This window comes from Phallusia mammillata, chromosome 2, assembly GCF_965637545.1.
Source record: "Phallusia mammillata chromosome 2, kaPhaMamm4.hap1.1, whole genome shotgun sequence".
Classification (NCBI taxonomy): Eukaryota; Metazoa; Chordata; class Ascidiacea; order Phlebobranchia; family Ascidiidae; genus Phallusia; species Phallusia mammillata.
Window position 1 is genome coordinate 14,507,802 of NC_137253.1, and position 19,544 is coordinate 14,527,345.

Here is a 19,544-nt window from a genome sequence, read left to right on the forward strand (position 1 = left end):
GAGCCCAAATTGAACATACAAGCCTAAAACAAATTGCCAAACCCTCACCCGGCTCGACTTAGGCTATAACTCTAAGTTAGTCCATATACGCGTGATTCACAGTTTCATAACTGTTTTACGTTCTCTCAACAACCTGTTACAATCAACTCGATCAGACAATCTTATTGTCTCGTTAAAAACTCCCTTTGATTCCTGTTCTTGGAAAGATACAAGAAAACCGAACAATCTTTCCCAGACATTGTCATAGATTTTCTTTTTTGACACATACAATTCTACTGACTACAGCTACATTTCTTTTCAGCATATATGTATGTAAAAGGAACGAATAAAGCACACACTTTATTTGAATATCACGTGTTGAATTAAAACTCCTCGCAACAACTGAGAAGGCGCATAGTTGAAGTGAAAAGAATCAGATTGCGTGAAACACACAAAATTAAATGTAGTTGGCGATAAAAAATCGGCTACACAAAATGTGCTCAACAAATAATTTAGGGCTCATGACCTTTATTGGGTATTTTCGATCAATTTATTGTATGTAAAGAAAACAACAAACAAAATTCTTACAATAGCCGCGTCCTTGTGGTTAAAATAATTATCGTAACTTGTAAAAGAGAGGTATATTTGTAGCTATATTGACGAACATTGGGTGCATCCATGTCTTGCCATGGCAAAACAGGCTATAACTGTAAGCGTAAATGTTGACCCACATTTATTTAAAGGTAGGTTTCAGTGAGGTTTTAACAAACACCTTTTTATCAGGCGGAGGTCATAAACAGCCAGCTACACTATTGCATTGTAAAGTTTTGACTAAATACAAATGCGCGTTATATGATCGCATGGTGCATGCCGCAGTAAATAATGTGCATGGGAACTTTTAACGTATGACGACGCTTCAAAATTACCATGGCAACGCGCATTAATAATTTAGAAACACGTTAAGTTGTGTAACTCATTTTGGAGAACACGATAAAACCCCAAACCAGCGTTATGATAAATTCTATATTAGCCAATAACGACCAACAATGATAAAAAAAAGTTGTATATGTGCAAGTTTAACCGAAAAGTGCTGTACAATGGCAAAACTAGGGTTTCAACTTTTACTCTGTGTTCATGCACTGAGCGCCTTGGTTGTAACGAAACTGTTGAAGGTTGGATATCCCGTGGAAGTGCACAACTGCTGCAACTACCACCAGGATATGAAATATCTGGTGACTCTGAAACTAAAACAGAGCAGAACAGGGATAAATTATTATTATGTTAATTTAAGTTACAAACCAAAAAATATACTTTTGGCATCACAAATTATGGATAAAAGGCTCTTTGTTATTACAATCATGCCCTCTGACTAATTAGATCAAGTTTGACATGCTACTTTCAGCAAAAAAACAATATAGTTAATTCAATAATGATTCAAAATTGAAATGTACAGTACCTTTATTTTAACAAAACAAAAAGTGTCTAAAATACTAATGCTTTACAAAGGCTAAAATTAAAAACGAACTTGGCATGAACTATATGAAAACAATTTAAACCATTTTTTTGAGAACCTAATTACTTTTTATTGCAACTTTTGAAATCACCCTTACCCATAGATCACACTTTCCAGGAAAGTATCTCTCTGGAATGCGCTTTGCATACAAAAATGCTCCTACAAAAAAAACAGTTGTAAAAGATTGCCCTGTTGCTACCACAATATAACAAGGTTTGTATTAATTGGTGTAATGGTAATTTGTGCATTTTTGTGAGTATAAAGTGTAAAATACCTGTTTATGTTTTAAACAATTTGTGCAAACCCTTTACCGAACATTTTGCACAGCACTAGATAGACATCACTAACAGTTGAAATTGGACTGTAACCCATGGCTTGGTACTCAACAAATCAATGTAATTGCCTAGCAACTACAAATATGTATTCAATGAGATTAGCCCAGAAGTGTTCGATCTTGCCAACATCACATACTGTGAATTTTTTTCTATATATAGCACCTACATCAAAGTTAATGACCAAGAGGAACAAAGTTCAAATGAACTAATTTATGGCATCATTGTGAACATAGTTATGTAAGTTTTGGATTGTTTCCCACCTATGGACTTTGTACAGCATGGGCTGTTGTTGAAAGGTGAATGTGGATGTAATGAGAAAAGCCTCAGTGTTGACAAATCAATAATATTGGTTTGTACAATGTCATATAGTTGTTGCATCACTATCTATTTATAGTTGATACACATATAATGTCACATGATTCCTGTGGTCAGTATGTTAGTGACTAAAAAAAGCAATTACAAATAATCCCAGAAAGGAAACACCTCCTGTTGCTAAACATGTGTACCACAATTGATTTGCATCATAGTAGATACACTTTGAGCCAGAATTCAAATAAGTTTGTGAATTTGTGTACAGATGCAGCATGCCAATTTAGGTGTTCCAATAGCAGTTCCATGATGTAACCATAAGGTTTTGAAGTATATATTTTAGCAAAAGTAAATTTAAAAAAAAATAAACTATTCTTTGCCCATTGTGCAAATGCCTGTTTCAAACACAACTGCTTAAAACAGGTATGGCAAGTTTATTTAGCGCTGCATGCATCTATCTTACCTGTAAGATACAAAATCGCCATGAGGACAAGCCAACCAAGCTGACCAGCAGTTACAGCTGTTATGAAGCCATGTTTTACCATCGCATGAACTGCTGGGACCACTCCACTTAGACCAAGAGCAGCAAAGAGAACTAGAGAAAAAGGAAATGATTCATTAACAAGAGGAATAACTCTTTCCTGTAAATACAATAGATACAAAACAGTACAGAATGATTTGAATAGATCACTTGTATTCACAATATCACTCAATTTAGGTTAACTGGTATGATGACAAGAAAAAAGTTCACATATAAAACCAATAAACTAGTTCACATATGAAACCAATGGGTACAAAAACATATTTTTACCTATTTAAAATGACAACTTATCTAGTTTGTCTGGAAGATGACTTTACAGCACATAAAAGGCCATGTGAAAGTATGCACATGCTAAGCTACACTGTGTTTACACAAAACACTACTGCAGATAGGTCTATGTGATCATACACAGACAACGAGTCTAAGCTTCTACAATCATACTTACTTGCACGAACACCACGAAACTTGGCAGTGCTAAATTTATCCCACTGAGATATAACAATGCAAGCAACCCCCAATATTGAAACGGCTGACATGTATACCACCTACAAAAAAGTGAAACATATATGACAAAGGTACATAAATTGACAACAGTAATATATTTACTGTTTTTGTAACATTCAAAGAAGCAACCATATGTAGCATTATAAAATCAATACAAAAAACACAATAGCATGTGGTCTTATGCTTGCTGTAACAGTACAAAAGACCAAAAAAAAACAAATTGGTGTGGGCTTAAAGCCTTTACAATGCTCAATAGATTAGTTTATAAGTACAAAAGCAATCAGGTTAATCCTTATTGCAACTGTTTAAATAGAAAAAATAATTGTAAAACCAACATATTTGTAATTACTCAGTAATTACAGTATATGACAATAGCTATGTTTAAATCTGATTGAAAATAGATTTAGACCAGGGGTCACCAAACTTTTTTCACTGCGGGCCGGATAAGTTTAATAATGATTTGCGCGGGCCGCATAGTTTACATGCCTTAGCGCCGTCTTTCCAAACTTAGCCCGCGAGGCTATTTTTATAGGGGCGCCAAGATATGGTCTTTCTGTGATCCCATTTAAAATCTGGTAAAGCGACTGTTAAACTCATAGTTAGCCCCATCTTGCGAGCAATACTTGTATATTATGTCACAAGTAACCAAAGAAGGCAATTGTTTGCGCACAATTACCACTTGTAGACTTATTTGTGACATAACAAACTGGCTTTGGATCAATCTTGGGCATTGTAATCGTATGAAACTTGGTAATATCATTTCTACATATCGCAACAGAAAAATTTTCGTACGGAGTAGCATTTTTTTGTAATGTTACAAAGATATCCATACCATTTAGCAAACCAAAAACTGTGGTCGCGGGCCGGATAAAATGACCTCCGTAGTTTGGTGACCCCTGATTTAGACAATTGGATATCTATATATATGTTTACCTTTGGTTCTATATCACAGTAAAATGAATAATAAATCCATGGTACAAATGATCCCATTATCATCAGGGCAATTCCCGAGTAATCAAGTCTACAAACAGTTCAAATTGTTGTTTCAATAATCTTGTTTTTCTTTGCAAACAGTGAAACTAATAGTATGTCACTTCCTGTAAACACTCTTCAAGTGTGAACGTCAGTATTAATCACTTAATATTACGCGTTGTTAATTTATCACGCACATACATCAGGCAAGTAATGACAGTTTGTTCATTATTCTATTACTTGTTCCAAACACAACACTTGTGCAAGAGTGGGGACTAGGGTTGGACACTAAGCATCCTTTTCATTTAAGCACCCTCCATGCTTTGGGGTTGTACACACTTTTACAAAGAGTTACATTTACTTGATTGTAAGTCTTGTGGTGTTTTCTTTAAGAGTGTAGGAAAGTGATGTCTGAATGCAATGTAAAATTGAACACAAATTGTATCAAATTATAGGGTTGCCAAAAAATAAAGATATTAGGCAGCGGCTTACTGTATGTTCATCTAATGTAAACAATACAAACTATTGCATACCATTTTTGTAAAGAAAAAAACCAAAATATTTTCTATCAGCTTACTTTCCAAAAATCTTGAAAACCCTTTCAGAGTGACATCCCATTGTGTGGAAAAGAGTAGAGAAGCATAGACACAAGACAGCGCCAAGGAAAAACAAAAAGAATACAACTTTCTCTTGTAGTTCGCTGATAAAATATGTAGCCGGAAGACAAAGGAAATATATACAAATCCCAATGAACAAAATGAAACCTTCAAACAAACAAATATTGCACAAATGCTATGAACTGAAAAAAAAACTGGTTTACATACCTATTAAGTGTGTCCAAATATTTCCTGTTTCAGTGTGCAACCTAAAAATGGAGCCAAAGCAAGCTTTGAAGCAGGGCATTGGTGGGCGATGCCAATGGTGCAGAAACTCATTGTCTTTTTGCCAGTCTTGCAATTGTAAGAATGACACAACACGCCATCTACATAAAAATGAGAATGAAAATATTGTGTAAGGTTTTGGAAATCTACATGTAATAAGAACATACATGCAAACACACTCTCTGTGTTATATACATATGTTAAACAGCATGTAAAAGTAAACACAAAAAACTCAACATGTGACAGCAAACTGATCATGATAACCAGATAACACAAGCTGTAGCTTTGTAAAAAATCATAAACAAATGTGGATATACCTTCCATCCCAAACTTTGTGTGCAAATTGATCCACCTTGTCAATAGCATTGTGAAGACTTTCCTTTGCATGAAGTTTCATTTCTTTAGCTGTGTGATCAACATACTCAAATGCATTTTGCATGGACTGAGGAACATGAAGAGGAGATGCTAAATATATGAATAAAAATTAACTTAAATTATAACTATTTGCAAATTTGTTTTGTCTACATACGGAATGGACAATATGCAGCTGAGGGAGAATCAAACTCATCATCAGAACCATTTCTTTTGGTCATCAGTGGGTTCTTGTATGTGGCCTAAAAATAATAACAAATATTTGACTGTTTGCCATAACAATAAAACATACTTTGCAAAACCAACCATTGATGTGAACACGTTTTTGTTTTAGCAAGAGCAGACTCTGCTATTTTCTGAGCTTTTGTCACCTCCTTAATTTACTGCCAAATTTACAAAATTCTCTTGATTTTAAAAGTTAATATATACCTGTGGTTTGGAATCTGGATGAACATAGATTAAGAACAACAGACCTTAATAGTGATTTTAGAAAGATGTGCATTTACTGCCCTAACACTTTAATTAACAATACAATTGCTCCATGTAAATCTGTTTTAGAAAAGTTTTTTAAATATGTTTTTTTCCAAAACGGAATATAATTTATAAACTGAACAGACATACCACAAGCTCTGGACATGAAGCACGGCGAGGTAGAAGTCCTTCTTCTTCTGAGCTTTCATCATCATTGTGTCCAGATGGAGCAGCATTGGCCCTTATGTATGGTCCAGATTCAAAAAGATTTTTCGAAATAACTTGCACTGCTGGACTTTCATCCCCGGAGGAATGAAGGCTAATTGAAGAATCGCTTTCCATAATAACAGGTTTGATGCAACGTTCGAACAAAAATTAAGTCATTTTTGCACACACAAAAAATTAGTTGACAATCTGTATTAAAAATATTTTGGTGAGTAAAATCCAACTTAAAAATCGCAATAATAAGGCACAAACTGCTTTTCAACTGACTGTACCAAAATAAACAGAAAGGTTTATATATTCCCCGGCCATCTTTTAAGGCTTTTATCTATGATAATATTTATTCCTAGCAACCTCGAATGCTCGAATGGCGGTCGGTCCATTTCATTGTGTGGCGGCCAAGCATTTTTTTCTTTTTCCATTCGTTTTTTCTCAAGCTGTACCGTGACGCAGCAACATCACGCGACTCATTATTGTCGTTGCGACTCGTTGGTAACTGGTAAGCAATGTTAAGCAAAAAAAAAAAAAAAAAAAAATGTTAAGCAAAGCAAACCATCGACGAACTTTCGCTCATAAATTAACGTGGTGTAGGTTGGCACATTGTCGTTAAGCAAACGTGGTATTGCTATAGCAGTACCAGGCTGTCCAGTGGTAAGGATGTGCGTTTTTTAAGGTGAACTGCATATTTTTGGTTGTTGGTATTTTACAAAATCAATGCCGAAGGGGTCGACACTCGAAAGCGTGTCAGGCACGCCAGGGGATTTTTCATGGCACACCAAAGACTGCGAGTTCAGTTTCAAAGTACTTTTCGATATGATGTAATAAGTACCATTGTTGTTTTTAATTCGTTATGACGTAATAGTAAGGACGTTTCCCACAATACACGCACGATTATTTCCATTTTATTAAATAATTGTATTTATTTCAGTTCTACACAAACATTAATTCTTATAATTGACAAAATCAGAAAATGACTGTAAACACCTATTGATTAAAAAAAGTGTTTGAAGATCGAATCAGCTTCACCTTCAGGATTTATATTTAAATCAGTTGGTACAAACCCATATTACACAAAATTACGTTCACAGGCCATTTTGTTGTTATTTTGACACAGCAAGTAGTTAACCATGTGGTGTTGCAAGTTTGGCCACTCCTGCTACACAATTTTTGTAAAAATTTTGGAAACAGGTAGTTGGGTTAATACATTATATGTCTTGGAGAAAAACCCCTTGTTTTATTGCAAATAAGAACCCCAACCCCAATCCAAACCAACAACATCCATTTAAATACTAGTTACTACTTAACCATCCCCCTGTAGGGGTACTCCTCATCACCCCTATTACTATGGTGATTCAGCATTTTAATGACTAGAAAGTATCTGTTATCTGTGGCACAGTTAAAGACTAACTTTACAGTATACATATTGTTATGTACCATTATGCATGTTGGAATATTCACATGTGTTTCAATTATCATTTACTTTAGTGAACGTATGGTACATCAACACAATGTCAAATGACATTGAATGCACCATGGAGTTTCTTTTGCAAAATGTTGCTAACAATGAAATGCAAGTGGCATTTGAAACAGATTATGTCAGTTCTGCTGTGATAAATGAAATTCCGGGTCCCATTGAGACTGCTGCAAACAAAATCCCAAGTTCAGTCATAACAGAATTCTCTATTGAGAAGGCATTGCAATTTGCCAGTACTCCTACAGCCAAAGTGATGGCAACAATACACCTCGAGAAAAATCCGGAATCATTTACACATAAACTTGTTGCACAATCTAAAAACTACAACAAAGGCAACTTCATGAAAGGTTGCAAGTGGTCCCCAGATGGCTTATGTTTTTTGACCAATTCCAATGACAATTCTCTCCGATTGTTTAACACACCTTCCGAACTGTTAAATAATAACTACAAAAATGAACAGCCATATGAGTTAAAGGAGTGCTTTTCAGTGAAAGAGCCAGAAACAGTTTATGATTTCTGTTGGTGGCCACTAATGAATTCCCAAAGTCCAGAAACTTGTTGTTTTTTAACTACAAGTCGGGATCAACCTGTACACTTATGGGATGCTTTTAATGGAAGTTTAAGAGCATCATACCGATCTATAAATAATGTTGATGAACTACAGGCTGCTCACAGTGTTTGTTTCAGTCCTGATGGACAGCAGCTTCTTTGTGGATACAGAAAGTGGGTATTAACATCAGCTGATTTTCATGGTATTCTATTGTTTTGGTTACAATTTGATGATTTATTTTGATTATTTACAGACAGGTTTGCCTTTTCTACACTGATCGTCCTGGAGCAAAGTTTGAAAGATGGAAAACTGTGAAAGCAAAACCATGCAAAAGTGTTCAAAACAATATAATATCCTGTGTTGAATTTGGTCCTGATGGAAGCATGTTTGCATGTGGTTGTTATGACAGAACAATTGGCATATACAGCCCCAACAATGGCAAGCGATTAGAGTTGGTTACAGCTCACAGTTCTGGTGTCACTTGCTTAAAATTCTCTGCTGATGGTAATCGGCTGTATTCTGGTGCAAGAAAAGATGGCTCAATAAAATGTTGGGACATGCGATGGCTCAACACCCCACTGTTGCAGTTTAATAGACAAGTCACAACAAATCAACGCATTCACTTTGACCTGGTGTACAATGGTGAGATTTTAAAGGAGACTGAATTAATTGCTGGCTCAACAGATGGAAACATTGTTCTTTGGAATTTGAAAGAGGCAATTCCTGAAGCTGAGACAGATGTAGCAAATTGTCAGGTTCTCGATACACAGCCTGTATATGCCTTTAAAGGTCATAATGATTGTGTGAATGGTTGTAGTGTACATCCCTACTTGCCTATACTGCTAACTTCATCAGGGCAAAGACATTTCGCAAACCCTGTTGACAGCGATGATGAGGACACTGAAACTTTGTTATCACAAAATAACATAAATGAAGAAAACATGATTAAACTTTGGTATATTTATCATTGAATTTTATTTCTATTAAAATGTAACAAACTGCCAAAAATGCCTCTCGTTTTTCTGCTAACATTTTTGTTCAATGTTTGTGTTCTACATTTTGCATTTTTGTTTTTTGGTATTTTGTTAAACAATCAAATGTTGCAGTACCATACTGTTGTTGCTTGTCAACAATGCTGTGCATAAGTACAACGCAAAATCAAAAACCTTAACCTGTTTGTGCTTTTTGTTTAAGCCAATTTTTTAAACACATGATCAAAAGTACCATATACATGTGCGATTCTAAGGGTCATTTTTCAATGGGAATACGTATAACTGATTGTATTGAATAACAAACAAAAATCAGGTTTGCAACAATGGGAACACAAAAAGTGATATTTTTGTTCACAACCTAATACTAGTAATGGGACGGGTACTCGGTATCGAAAGATTTCAGTGGTATCGAAATATTTTGTCTCAGTTTTCGATACCAACATGCAAATACCGAAGGCCTGTTTACACCATAAGAATACAGGCAACTTTTAGCCAATATTTGCTTCGGACAGCACAAAATTGGGAAAAGGTTCCGCCAGGTTACGTATTTATTTTTCGCTATCGTATGGAGATTACATTTTTCTGCATGTGTGTGTGCATGGCTGTACCCCGACCATGGCAGATAAATTAGCCAGTGAAAAACACTGTACTTTAGTACTCGTACTCAGTATCGAAGGTATATACATGTAGTACTCGGTATCGGTACTCACTTCAAAACCTGGTATCGTCCCATCACTACCCAATACAGTGCAAGAATTATAAAAACAATTCTAAATCTACTAACAAATTGTGTCAAAAACAAGATAGTTTGATCTCATGCATTATAAGTACAGTGATATAAAATGCAACCTAATAGGGAACAGTACAACACATAAAGAAACACTCTGTTAAAAGCCTTTGGTAGTACTGTACTAGAAGGTTAACTGGGGGACATTTTGGCGAAGGTTAAAACATTTATTTGCTAAAACAGGTAAACTACTGTGTCACTACGTAACAAAGTATATTTGCTCTAGGTGCATTTTTTTATGCTTGAGGTATTACCAGACGATGCAAGTCATACAGTAGCCAGAGGGGCTTGAATCAGTTGTACCATTATTTGCATGAAGTAAAACTTGACAAGAGTGAGACAATGCGTTCAAAAATATGCAAATGAAAAGTGTGTACATAATTAAATGTAAATAGCAATACATGATGAAAGCAATGGAAGGTATTGAATATATATGAACAGATAGAATACAAGTTTCAGAAAACAAACAAATTATTCCAACTAAATTCTGTATTACAGTGCACTAACAGTCAAAAAGTGCAAATTAAGCAAACAGCTTTTATAGGTGGGATCCTGAGATGAACAATTGCTTAATTTTCTGCCAAATCATGTCTTCAATTGCTGTATTTCTTCGCTCAGTACTTTGGTGACATGAAGAGCTTGTTCTGCTTCGTCACCACCAATTTGTTTGATTGCAATCTGAGCAGCTTCTCTTACTGTTGAAATGTAGTCGTTTCTCCTAAAAGGACGAAAAAGCATGTTTTTACAGCCATCAACAATACAAATTTTATTCAATGAGAGCCCATTTACAGTTTTTTTGTTTCTTTCACACAAAATAGTCACTGGGCTAAGATATACTGAATACAAACCAACCTATATTGTAAAATTCAATAATTTTCATTTTTACTTGAATTTTTACGGTTTAAATGGTTAAAATTGCAGTTTTGCTTTATTGCTAAAATTTGCAGATTTTGTTACTCTTAAGTTTCTGACACAGAAAACATCACGTCATTTAAAACTTTTTACAAATTAAATATTTTTAATTCAAGATGCAAAAAAAATGTTTGAATGTGTGTAGCACAAGTTAAGTTAACAACTTACAGTATTGATTGGAACAAATATGAAGAGACAATCATAAGTTGTCAATAAATACTCAACATACAGTTTCATTAGGATATTAGTTTAAGCCTACCACAAAAACACAAGCTTTTTTATAGCGGTTTTGCTTTTCATTCGTCCCAATGCTAAACAGCCACTTTCTCGTACTAAGCGGTCATCATTATTTAAACATCCCAGCAACCTAAACAAAACAACAAAAATGACAAATATATATCATCCATTTAAAATAAAGATATGTTTTTACAGGATATATAGGCTTTGTTTATAGCTTCTAACCAATTTTGACTGAACAATCACTGATCCACAGTAGTTTTGACTGCCTGATTTGTGCAATTCACTAATACATACATTATTTGTTGAAATTTCAGACTAAAAGGGACAAACATAGAATTCAAATCTATATGAAACTGGTTAATTGCATGTTGTGTCAAATTGGATGTTGGTCAAAATTCCTAATGATAATCTTATGTCAAAAAGAGAAATGCTATCAACCAGATTTGTCTGCATAAGATGTAGAACAGGGGTCGATTTCGGACTGATTTCAAGTCGATCGCGAGGGTTGCAGAAACTTATTCAAAATAGTTGCTTTGTAACGCGTTGCTGTACATAGATGACTTTATTGTGTGAATTAATCATAAGATATGTTAGTAAGTTCATAAGTAGGCGCTTTGTTACAATACAAAAGTAATAGTTGCAGTAGTAATTGTTATTTTGTTCTGGTACTCGCTATGTCTTTGCTAATTTTTATTGGAATGGTAGATCTCGAGAGTTGAACTACCTTAAAAGTCGATCTCGAGAGTTAAACTACCTCAAAAGTCGATCTCGAGTCAAAAAAGGTTGGGCACCCCGGCTGTAGAATATCACATAAAAGGTCAGTGTACTATATACTCACGCATTGACAACTTCACTTCGCACTTTTGGTTTTCTGATATCACTTGCAGCATGTGCAAGTGCAATAGCAGCAACAACCCTCACATCATGTTCCTCATCATAAAGCAAATCCAAGAGTACTTTGATCACCTTTTTTGACTTGTGATCACCTACAAAAAAGGTGATTAAAATAAAAAAAGATTAATGGCAGACAAAGATGGATCCATTTTGCCATAAGACCTAAAATCTTACATGTTTTTGTATGTAAAAGTATTTAACAAGTATAATATGCTTACCCAGATTCTCAATAGCTGTTAACCTCACTGATGATCCAATATCAAACACTTCACGCACTGCAATAGCTTCAGCTGCATACAGTTTGATTGCTTCATCAAACGCAATCATTTGTTTTCCTTTCTTGCAAAACACTGTAATAATGATAAACGGGATTAATTAAATTTGTTTATGTGTTTTTTTCTTGACGATTTGAGGATATTGCATCACTTTTAATGATAAACCAATATTTGCAATTTTAGGCACATATTAGAATTATTATCAGCCTCTTATCATATGACTAAGATGATGTACTTTTATGCAACAAATTGAAATTTATATTTTATACACAAAATATATACAAACTGAGGTATAAATTAAATAGTTTTTGGCTAATTTTGTTCAAAAAGGGCAATGAAACATGTAAGGGCAATGTATAGGCATTGTATTTGATTAGAGTCTGAGTCTAAAAACTTTGGAAAAGTGGAGTTAGATATAGGGTCAAAAATAGTAAAAGTTGTGTGGAAGATGTCAAAGCATATTACTGGAAAAAAACGACTTAAAGCATTATGCATTGTTTTTTAACTATCTGTATCAGAATTAGCATCGCAAAACCACATCTGTCTATTCCTAACCACAATTTAACCCTTTTAAAAAAGACCAACAAGGGTTCAATTAAAATGTTGCAAAAGACTTCGGTTCACTTACAGAGGTATTCATTTTTCATCAACTTTGTGTCAAAAACTTTCATCTCTTTCTTCATCAGTGTAAATAAGTGACTTAGTGTGTCATCAGGAACTCCAAGGTCTTTCCACATTTCTGACATTTGTGTCTGAACCAACTCACTAAACCTGTATAAAAATTCGAAATATTCATTCAAGACCCAGAAAAAGCCAGTTTTATCAAAATGTGTACTTCTCATGTGCAAATAATAGTTTTCTATAATAATGTTTTAGTTTGCTACAGGCTGGTCAAATTGGTGCCATATTAAAATCAAAGATAGGCAGAGTTTACATTACATTTAAGTACATTTTTCATGCTTGATGTTTCAACCAGCATAGAAAATGTTAAGGGCATGACCAAAATCTGCATAAAAATCAAGTCATAAAAGGAAAATCATTAACTTTTTTTCTTGTTCCAGAAAATAAAAACATAGCAAGTTAGTGTCAAATATACATAAGTTCTGACAACCAAAATTTGCACTGTATATAGGTGTGACTGTGTAGCACCATGCTCTGTTATTCCAGTAGGTACTAATCAAAACACAAGAAGCCTGTTGAGGTTTGTCAAAATACTTGGTCCATTTAACTCAACTTACTTGGCCCATTCAATAGCATCTTTGTCACCAAAGTTTTGTTTCCAATATTCAACAGCAGCTCCACTGTCAGGAAGATTGGGCTGCTCAGACAGCATAAATGATTCTCGCTTTTCCTTTAGACGATAATTCAATGCCTGCTTGTTCATAATCGATGTTGAAAACTGGTCTTCATCAGTAGCTGTGTATAACATGAAAGTCATTATCTGTTTAAATAGCAACTGATGATGACATTATATCACTGAATTTTTTTAAAATGTTACATTACCTTAAAAACACAGCCTGATTTTAGTATACTGGATACTTTAGTTTAGTACATAGAAAGTAATATTGCTAGGCAAAACAACATGCAAAAAAATTTTGGCTTTTGTCCGAACGCTAGGGCAATTTTAACAAAGGAAATAATTATTAAAATCAAATTGAATAATTACTATTTTATTTTTTATTTAGTGCTTCATAGGTGTAGTTTTCAGCTCTAGTGGTAAGATAGTTGCAATCCAAACAATCCAGACCCCTAACAAAACACATAACAAAGCATTCATAGCATACACTGAAGTCATTCATTCATGGGGTATCGTAAAGCAACAACTAGTTTGTCACAAAGGAAGGCTATCTTTCCTACCCATAAATATTGGTTTAACAGTGAAAGGAATGTAAGATTATGATTGACTTGTGGTTTGCCCACCTTCAATATTTTTAAAAATATATTCTTCTGGCCTTAAAAAAGTTTTCTCAATTCATACTATTATTTTTAGTTTGAAGTGTAAACCTAGACTGGTGGCTTGGTACATTTTGCCATTACACATCTTCTATGACCAATTTTACTTTAGTATATTTTCTATACTTTTTATAATGGGTCCCACATTAGTTCATCCATTTTAGGGGCTAGGGGTTACCAAGTCATACAAAACAAATGGCACATCTACATGACCATATGTACCACTGAGAAAGTTTCATCCAAATCCATCAAACATTTCATGACAAAAGGGGTCAGATGAACGTTAGGGAAACAAAGGGGAAATCGGGTAAAGGTAAAAACAACCCAAAATTAGCAACAAAAGCTAGGTTATGCATTGGCCTTGCTTACACTCTTCTGATAAGTTAGCTTTTTCACTTGCGGGTTCCTGAGCGATTTTCTCTTCATCCAGTCTTTCTATTCCTGATTTAATTGCTCCTACAAAGTTCTGCAATGATTCTTCTGGATTTTCATTTAAAAATGACCAATGTACACATGCAAGAGTTAGTTTCCTGTTAAAATAATATAAGTAAAAGTAATGAACATATTTATTGTCCCAAATACAACCTTAAATCAAGCTAGATACAATGTTATGTAAAATTTATCCATTCACAAATTAATAGCTGACCATAGTCAACCAGTAATATGTAAAAACATACATGCCAAGATCCATTACATCTGATACTTCATTAAACGGAAGAATTGAAACTGCAAAAATGTTTTTGTTTGAAATGTATGCAAGTGAAACCTCATCCTGCAAAGGCACAAACAATAGTTTAGTTCAAACAACCATTTGAGAAAAAACTATTTTGAATTATTACCTGACAATATTTTGATTGAACTGAGTCAGCACTTAGTAGCACAATAAAAAGGCGACTTGCAACAATTGCTTCTCCAATTTCTCGCAGAAAAACGGCACCAGGAGTCAGGGCACTTTCGTCAACCCACACAGAAACACCAGCCTTTTCCAAAGTGCCTAAAACACAAATACAACATGTTTTACATTTTCACCAAAAAAGTGTGGATGTTGGGTATCACAAATGTTATCCCACAACTTAATCCTGCGACCTCGTTATCACAAGTTTCTGTGCTTCTCAAATTTGTTGTTATCTGCCTAAAAAACTCAATGTTTTTAGTTTTGGCTCAACAGTTCATAGTCACTATTCATGTAACTTATATGAGTTTAGTCTTTTAATCGTTTTCAGTTTAGAATTATTTTTTTTAGAATTTAAGGTTGAGTAAAGCTAAAAGGAAAGTACATTCCCAATCAGATCACAAGTGTGCTGGTGTTTAGGAACTTCCAATAGTCAGTCCCACATTTTAGCATGCCCGACCAGCCGTTAAAACAGAACATGACATTGGTATTATAAACACTGGTTTTAACTAATTTAAAAAAAATAAATCCAAAGGAGGCATACCTTTCACTTTTCTCATGATGTCAATATCCTGGTGACTGTAGCTGATCATTACATCTTTGCATGAGGTGAACTTGGTCACTGGTCCCGGCGTGCCAACAGGAGTTACATTTCTGTTTGGTGTTGCAGATCTTTGATTAGGTGTTATTGGACGAACATTCTTTTTGACAGTTTTGGATGAGCTGGAACCCATTTGTCGGTTACAAACATCAAAATTTATAGTAAGGGTTCTAAAGTCTATGAACATAAAGTGGTCAAACTTGCTTACATTCACATGGATAAAGCTTTTCACACATAGGTTGTGAAACTTCAATATTTTTATCTTTCATAAATATTCACGTTTTAGCGTGAGAAATCAGTAAAAACAATAAGAATATCCACATAACAAACAAAACTATTGACCTCAAGTCTTTCACACCAGAAAGTACTTCTGTTTATAAATGGATCTATAATAATTGTCACACATTGTATGTAATTCCTGCAAGGCCTTTCTTTCCAATCTGGGCTAATAGTTCAACATATTTGGCAAATAAAAGAAAATACTCCTAACCATATTTGCTGCAAAAACAAAACTCCTTGTATATTCCTTCTATGATTGCTTAAAAATTAAACATCTAAACGCAACAAAATGCACCTAAGTTTGATTAAATTTCGAAATTTAAGGGAGTTTTAGTTGACATTGCATGGCGTCATTAAGCAAAGTTATTAAAAGTTAACGTAACTATCATATGACGCAGTCGTTACTCGAAAGTCGAAACTCACTCACTCACTACGTCACGTTTCATGACCAGAGAGAAGCCAGCGCCCAATCGCTTTACGCTGAAACTAAAAAAGATACGGTATTGAAATTTTGACACAATATTCTACGCTTTTAGAGCGTTTCAGCGCACAAACTTTCGAAAAAAAAATATTTTCCAGTTATTAATACGCGTATGTTGAAATTAATATTCAGCGATATGAACGTCATAACGCCAGGGGTACTTCATAAAATGTCTTGCAAAGTCTTCTCCTAAGCATATGCTTCAAAATAAGCCCAAACACAATGATCTAGCAACGGGGAGTCAAGTCGAATTATTAATAATAATATGCCATATTCACCCCCAACAATATCCGATGTGCGCTGGCCCTAAAATTTAACGCAGTTCATTGAAATTTACAAATGTTGTTCTCTACATTCATACCTTTAAAATCAGCCATTACCCGAGCTTCTAGCAACAGGCACGCAGCACTAATACGCTATCGAATATTCATAACCGACATCCCAAAACCGAAATAATTCCATCCAAACAATATTCAATGTGCGCTGGCCCTAAACTTTATCGCAACTCCATGAAATTTACAAATGTTGTTCTCTACATTCATACCTTTAAAATGAGCCATCAATCGAGCTTCTAGCAAAAGGGAGTCAGCACGAAAACACTATCGAAAATTCATAACCGACATCCCAAAACCGATAAAATTCCACCCAAACAATATTCAATGTGCGCTGGCCTTAAATCTCATCGCTACTCCATGAAATTTACAAATGTTGTTCTCTACATTCATACCTTTAAAATGAGCCATCACTCGAGCTTATAGCAACAAGTTAACTGTACCAAATTTGCGATTGATAATTCATAAATAATGTCCGAAATCAACCCAAAAAGTATGCGATGTGCGCTGGCCCTAAACTTTATCGCAACTCCATGAAATTTACAAATGTTGTTCTCTACATTCATACCTTTAAAATGAGCCATCAATCGAGCTTCTAGCAAAAGGGAGTCAGCACGAAAACACTATCGAAAATTCATAACCGACATCCCAAAACCGATAAAATTCCACCCAAACAATATTCAATGTGCGCTGGCCCTAAATCTCATCGCTACTTCATGAAATTTACAAATGTTGTTCTCTACATTCATACCTTTAAAATCAGCCATTACCCGAGCTTCTAGCAACAGGCACGCAGCACTAATACGCTATCGAATATTCATAACCGACATCCCAAAACCGAAATAATTCCATCCAAACAATATTCAATGTGCGCTGGCCCTAAACTTTATCGCAACTCCATGAAATTTACAAATGTTGTTCTCTACATTCATACCTTTAAAATGAGCCATCAATCGAGCTTCTAGCAAAAGGGAGTCAGCACGAAAACACTATCGAAAATTCATAACCGACATCCCAAAACCGATAAAATTCCACCCAAACAATATTCAATGTGCGCTGGCCCTAAATCTCATCGCTACTTCATGAAATTTACAAATGTTGTTCTCTACATTCATACCTTTAAAATGAGCCATCACTCGAGCTTATAGCAACAAGTTAACTGTACCAAATTTGCGATTGATAATTCATAAATAATGTCCGAAATCAACCCAAAAAGTATGCGGTGTGCGCTGGCCCTAAACTTTATCGCAACTCCATGAAATTTACAAATGTTGTTCTCTACATTCATACCTTTAAAATGAGCCATCACTCGAGCTTCTAGCAAAAGGGAGTCAGCACGAAAACACTATCGAAAATTCATAACCGACATCCCAAAACCGATAAAATTCCACCCAAACAATATCCGATGTGCGCTGGCCCTAAAATTTAACGCAGTTCATTGAAATTTACAAATGTTGTTCTCTACATTCATACCTTTAAAATCAGCCATTACCCGAGCTTCTAGCAACAGGCACGCAGCACTAATACGCTATCGAATATTCATAACCGACATCCCAAAACCGAAATAATTCCATCCAAACAATATTTAATGTGCGCTGGCCCTAAACTTTATCGCAACTCCATGAAATTTACAAATGTTGTTCTCTACATTCATACCTTTAAAATCAGCCAATACCCGAGCTTCTAGCAACAGGCACGCAGCACTAATACGCTATCGAATATTCATAACCGACATCCCAAAACCGAAATAATTCCATCCAAACAATATTTAATGTGCGCTGGCCCTAAACTTTATCGCAACTCCATGAAATTTACAAATGTTGTTCTCTACATTCATACCTTTAAAATCAGCCATTACCCGAGCTTCTAGCAACAGGCACGCAGCACTAATACGCTATCGAATATTCATAACCGACATCCCAAAACCGAAATAATTCCATCCAAACAATATTTAATGTGCGCTGGCCCTAAACTTTATCGCAACTCCATGAAATTTACAAATGTTGTTCTCTACATTCATACCTTTAAAATGAGCCATCACTCGAGCTTCTAGCAAAAGGGAGTCAGCACGAAAACACTATCGAAAATTCATAACCGACATCCCAAAACCGATAAAATTCCACCCAAACAATATCCGATGTGCGCTGGCCCTAAAATTTAACGCAGTTCATTGAAATTTACAAATGTTGTTCTCTACATTCATACCTTTAAAATCAGCCATTACCCGAGCTTCTAGCAACAGGCACGCAGCACTAATACGCTATCGAATATTCATAACCGACATCCCAAAACCGAAATAATTCCATCCAAACAATATTTAATGTGCGCTGGCCCTAAACTTTATCGCAACTCCATGAAATTTACAAATGTTGTTCTCTACATTCATACCTTTAAAATCAGCCATTACCCGAGCTTCTAGCAACAGGCACGCAGCACTAATACGCTATCGAATATTCATAACCGACATCCCAAAACCGAAATAATTCCATCCAAACAATATTTAATGTGCGCTGGCCCTAAACTTTATCGCAACTCCATGAAATTTACAAATGTTGTTCTCTACATTCATACCTTTAAAATGAGCCATCAATCGAGCTTCTAGCAAAAGGGAGTCAGCACGAAAACACTATCGAAAATTCATAACCGACATCCCAAAACCGATAAAATTCCACCCAAACAATATTCAATGTGCGCTGGCCCTAAATCTCATCGCTACTTCATGAAATTTACAAATGTTGTTCTCTACATTCATACCTTTAAAATGAGCCATCACTCGAGCTTAT

General features: G+C 35.0%; 3 protein-coding genes across 3 annotated transcripts; 1 reads left to right on the top strand and 2 right to left on the bottom strand.

Annotated features, from left to right (window-relative positions):
- Nucleotides 1-326: 326 nt before the first annotated feature.
- On the bottom strand, nucleotides 327-6,311 carry LOC145213464 (adiponectin receptor protein 1-like). The gene is made up of 10 exons (XM_080081749.1): nucleotides 6,028-6,311; nucleotides 5,564-5,648; nucleotides 5,352-5,499; nucleotides 4,978-5,135; nucleotides 4,731-4,917; nucleotides 4,115-4,202; nucleotides 3,123-3,222; nucleotides 2,600-2,731; nucleotides 1,590-1,651; nucleotides 327-1,223 (listed from the first exon to the last, which is right to left on the bottom strand). The coding sequence occupies exons 1-10, from the start codon at nucleotides 6,217-6,219 to the stop codon at nucleotides 1,101-1,103; spliced, it is 1,275 nt and encodes a 424-aa protein (XP_079937875.1). The 5' UTR covers nucleotides 6,220-6,311; the 3' UTR covers nucleotides 327-1,100.
- A 314-nt stretch (nucleotides 6,312-6,625) lies between these two features.
- On the top strand, nucleotides 6,626-9,706 carry LOC145213463 (telomerase Cajal body protein 1-like). The gene is made up of 2 exons (XM_080081748.1): nucleotides 6,626-8,296; nucleotides 8,377-9,706. Exons 1-2 carry the CDS (start codon nucleotides 7,542-7,544, stop codon nucleotides 9,092-9,094), a joined length of 1,473 nt encoding a protein of 490 aa, XP_079937874.1. The 5' UTR covers nucleotides 6,626-7,541; the 3' UTR covers nucleotides 9,095-9,706.
- LOC145213462 (uncharacterized) lies at nucleotides 9,389-15,872 on the bottom strand. The gene is made up of 10 exons (XM_080081747.1): nucleotides 15,613-15,872; nucleotides 15,016-15,170; nucleotides 14,854-14,948; nucleotides 14,546-14,706; nucleotides 13,462-13,639; nucleotides 12,852-12,994; nucleotides 12,167-12,298; nucleotides 11,893-12,040; nucleotides 11,074-11,181; nucleotides 9,389-10,620 (listed from the first exon to the last, which is right to left on the bottom strand). The coding sequence occupies exons 1-10, from the start codon at nucleotides 15,854-15,856 to the stop codon at nucleotides 10,488-10,490; spliced, it is 1,497 nt and encodes a 498-aa protein (XP_079937873.1). The 5' UTR covers nucleotides 15,857-15,872; the 3' UTR covers nucleotides 9,389-10,487.
- Between the last annotated feature and the right edge of the window lie 3,672 nt (nucleotides 15,873-19,544).

Excerpts from the sequence above, each read along its gene's own strand:
- LOC145213463 (XM_080081748.1), top strand. The coding sequence starts at position 7,542 with ATGTTGGAATATTCACATGTGTTTCAATTATCATTTACTTTAGTGAAC. Across the intron at positions 8,297-8,376 it reads CTTCTTTGTGGATACAGAAA|ACAGGTTTGCCTTTTCTACA; the intron begins GTGGGTATTAAC and ends GATTATTTACAG.
- LOC145213462 (XM_080081747.1), bottom strand. The coding sequence starts at position 15,856 with ATGTTCATAGACTTTAGAACCCTTACTATAAATTTTGATGTTTGTAAC. Across the intron at positions 14,949-15,015 it reads TTCAATCAAAATATTGTCAG|GATGAGGTTTCACTTGCATA; the intron begins GTAATAATTCAA and ends GTGCCTTTGCAG. Across the intron at positions 11,182-11,892 it reads CGAAGTGAAGTTGTCAATGC|GTTGCTGGGATGTTTAAATA; the intron begins GTGAGTATATAG and ends TGTTTTGTTTAG.
- LOC145213464 (XM_080081749.1), bottom strand. The coding sequence starts at position 6,219 with ATGGAAAGCGATTCTTCAATTAGCCTTCATTCCTCCGGGGATGAAAGT. Across the intron at positions 5,649-6,027 it reads CTTCATGTCCAGAGCTTGTG|GCCACATACAAGAACCCACT; the intron begins GTATGTCTGTTC and ends TATTATTTTTAG. Across the intron at positions 5,500-5,563 it reads AGCTGCATATTGTCCATTCC|CATCTCCTCTTCATGTTCCT; the intron begins GTATGTAGACAA and ends TCATATATTTAG.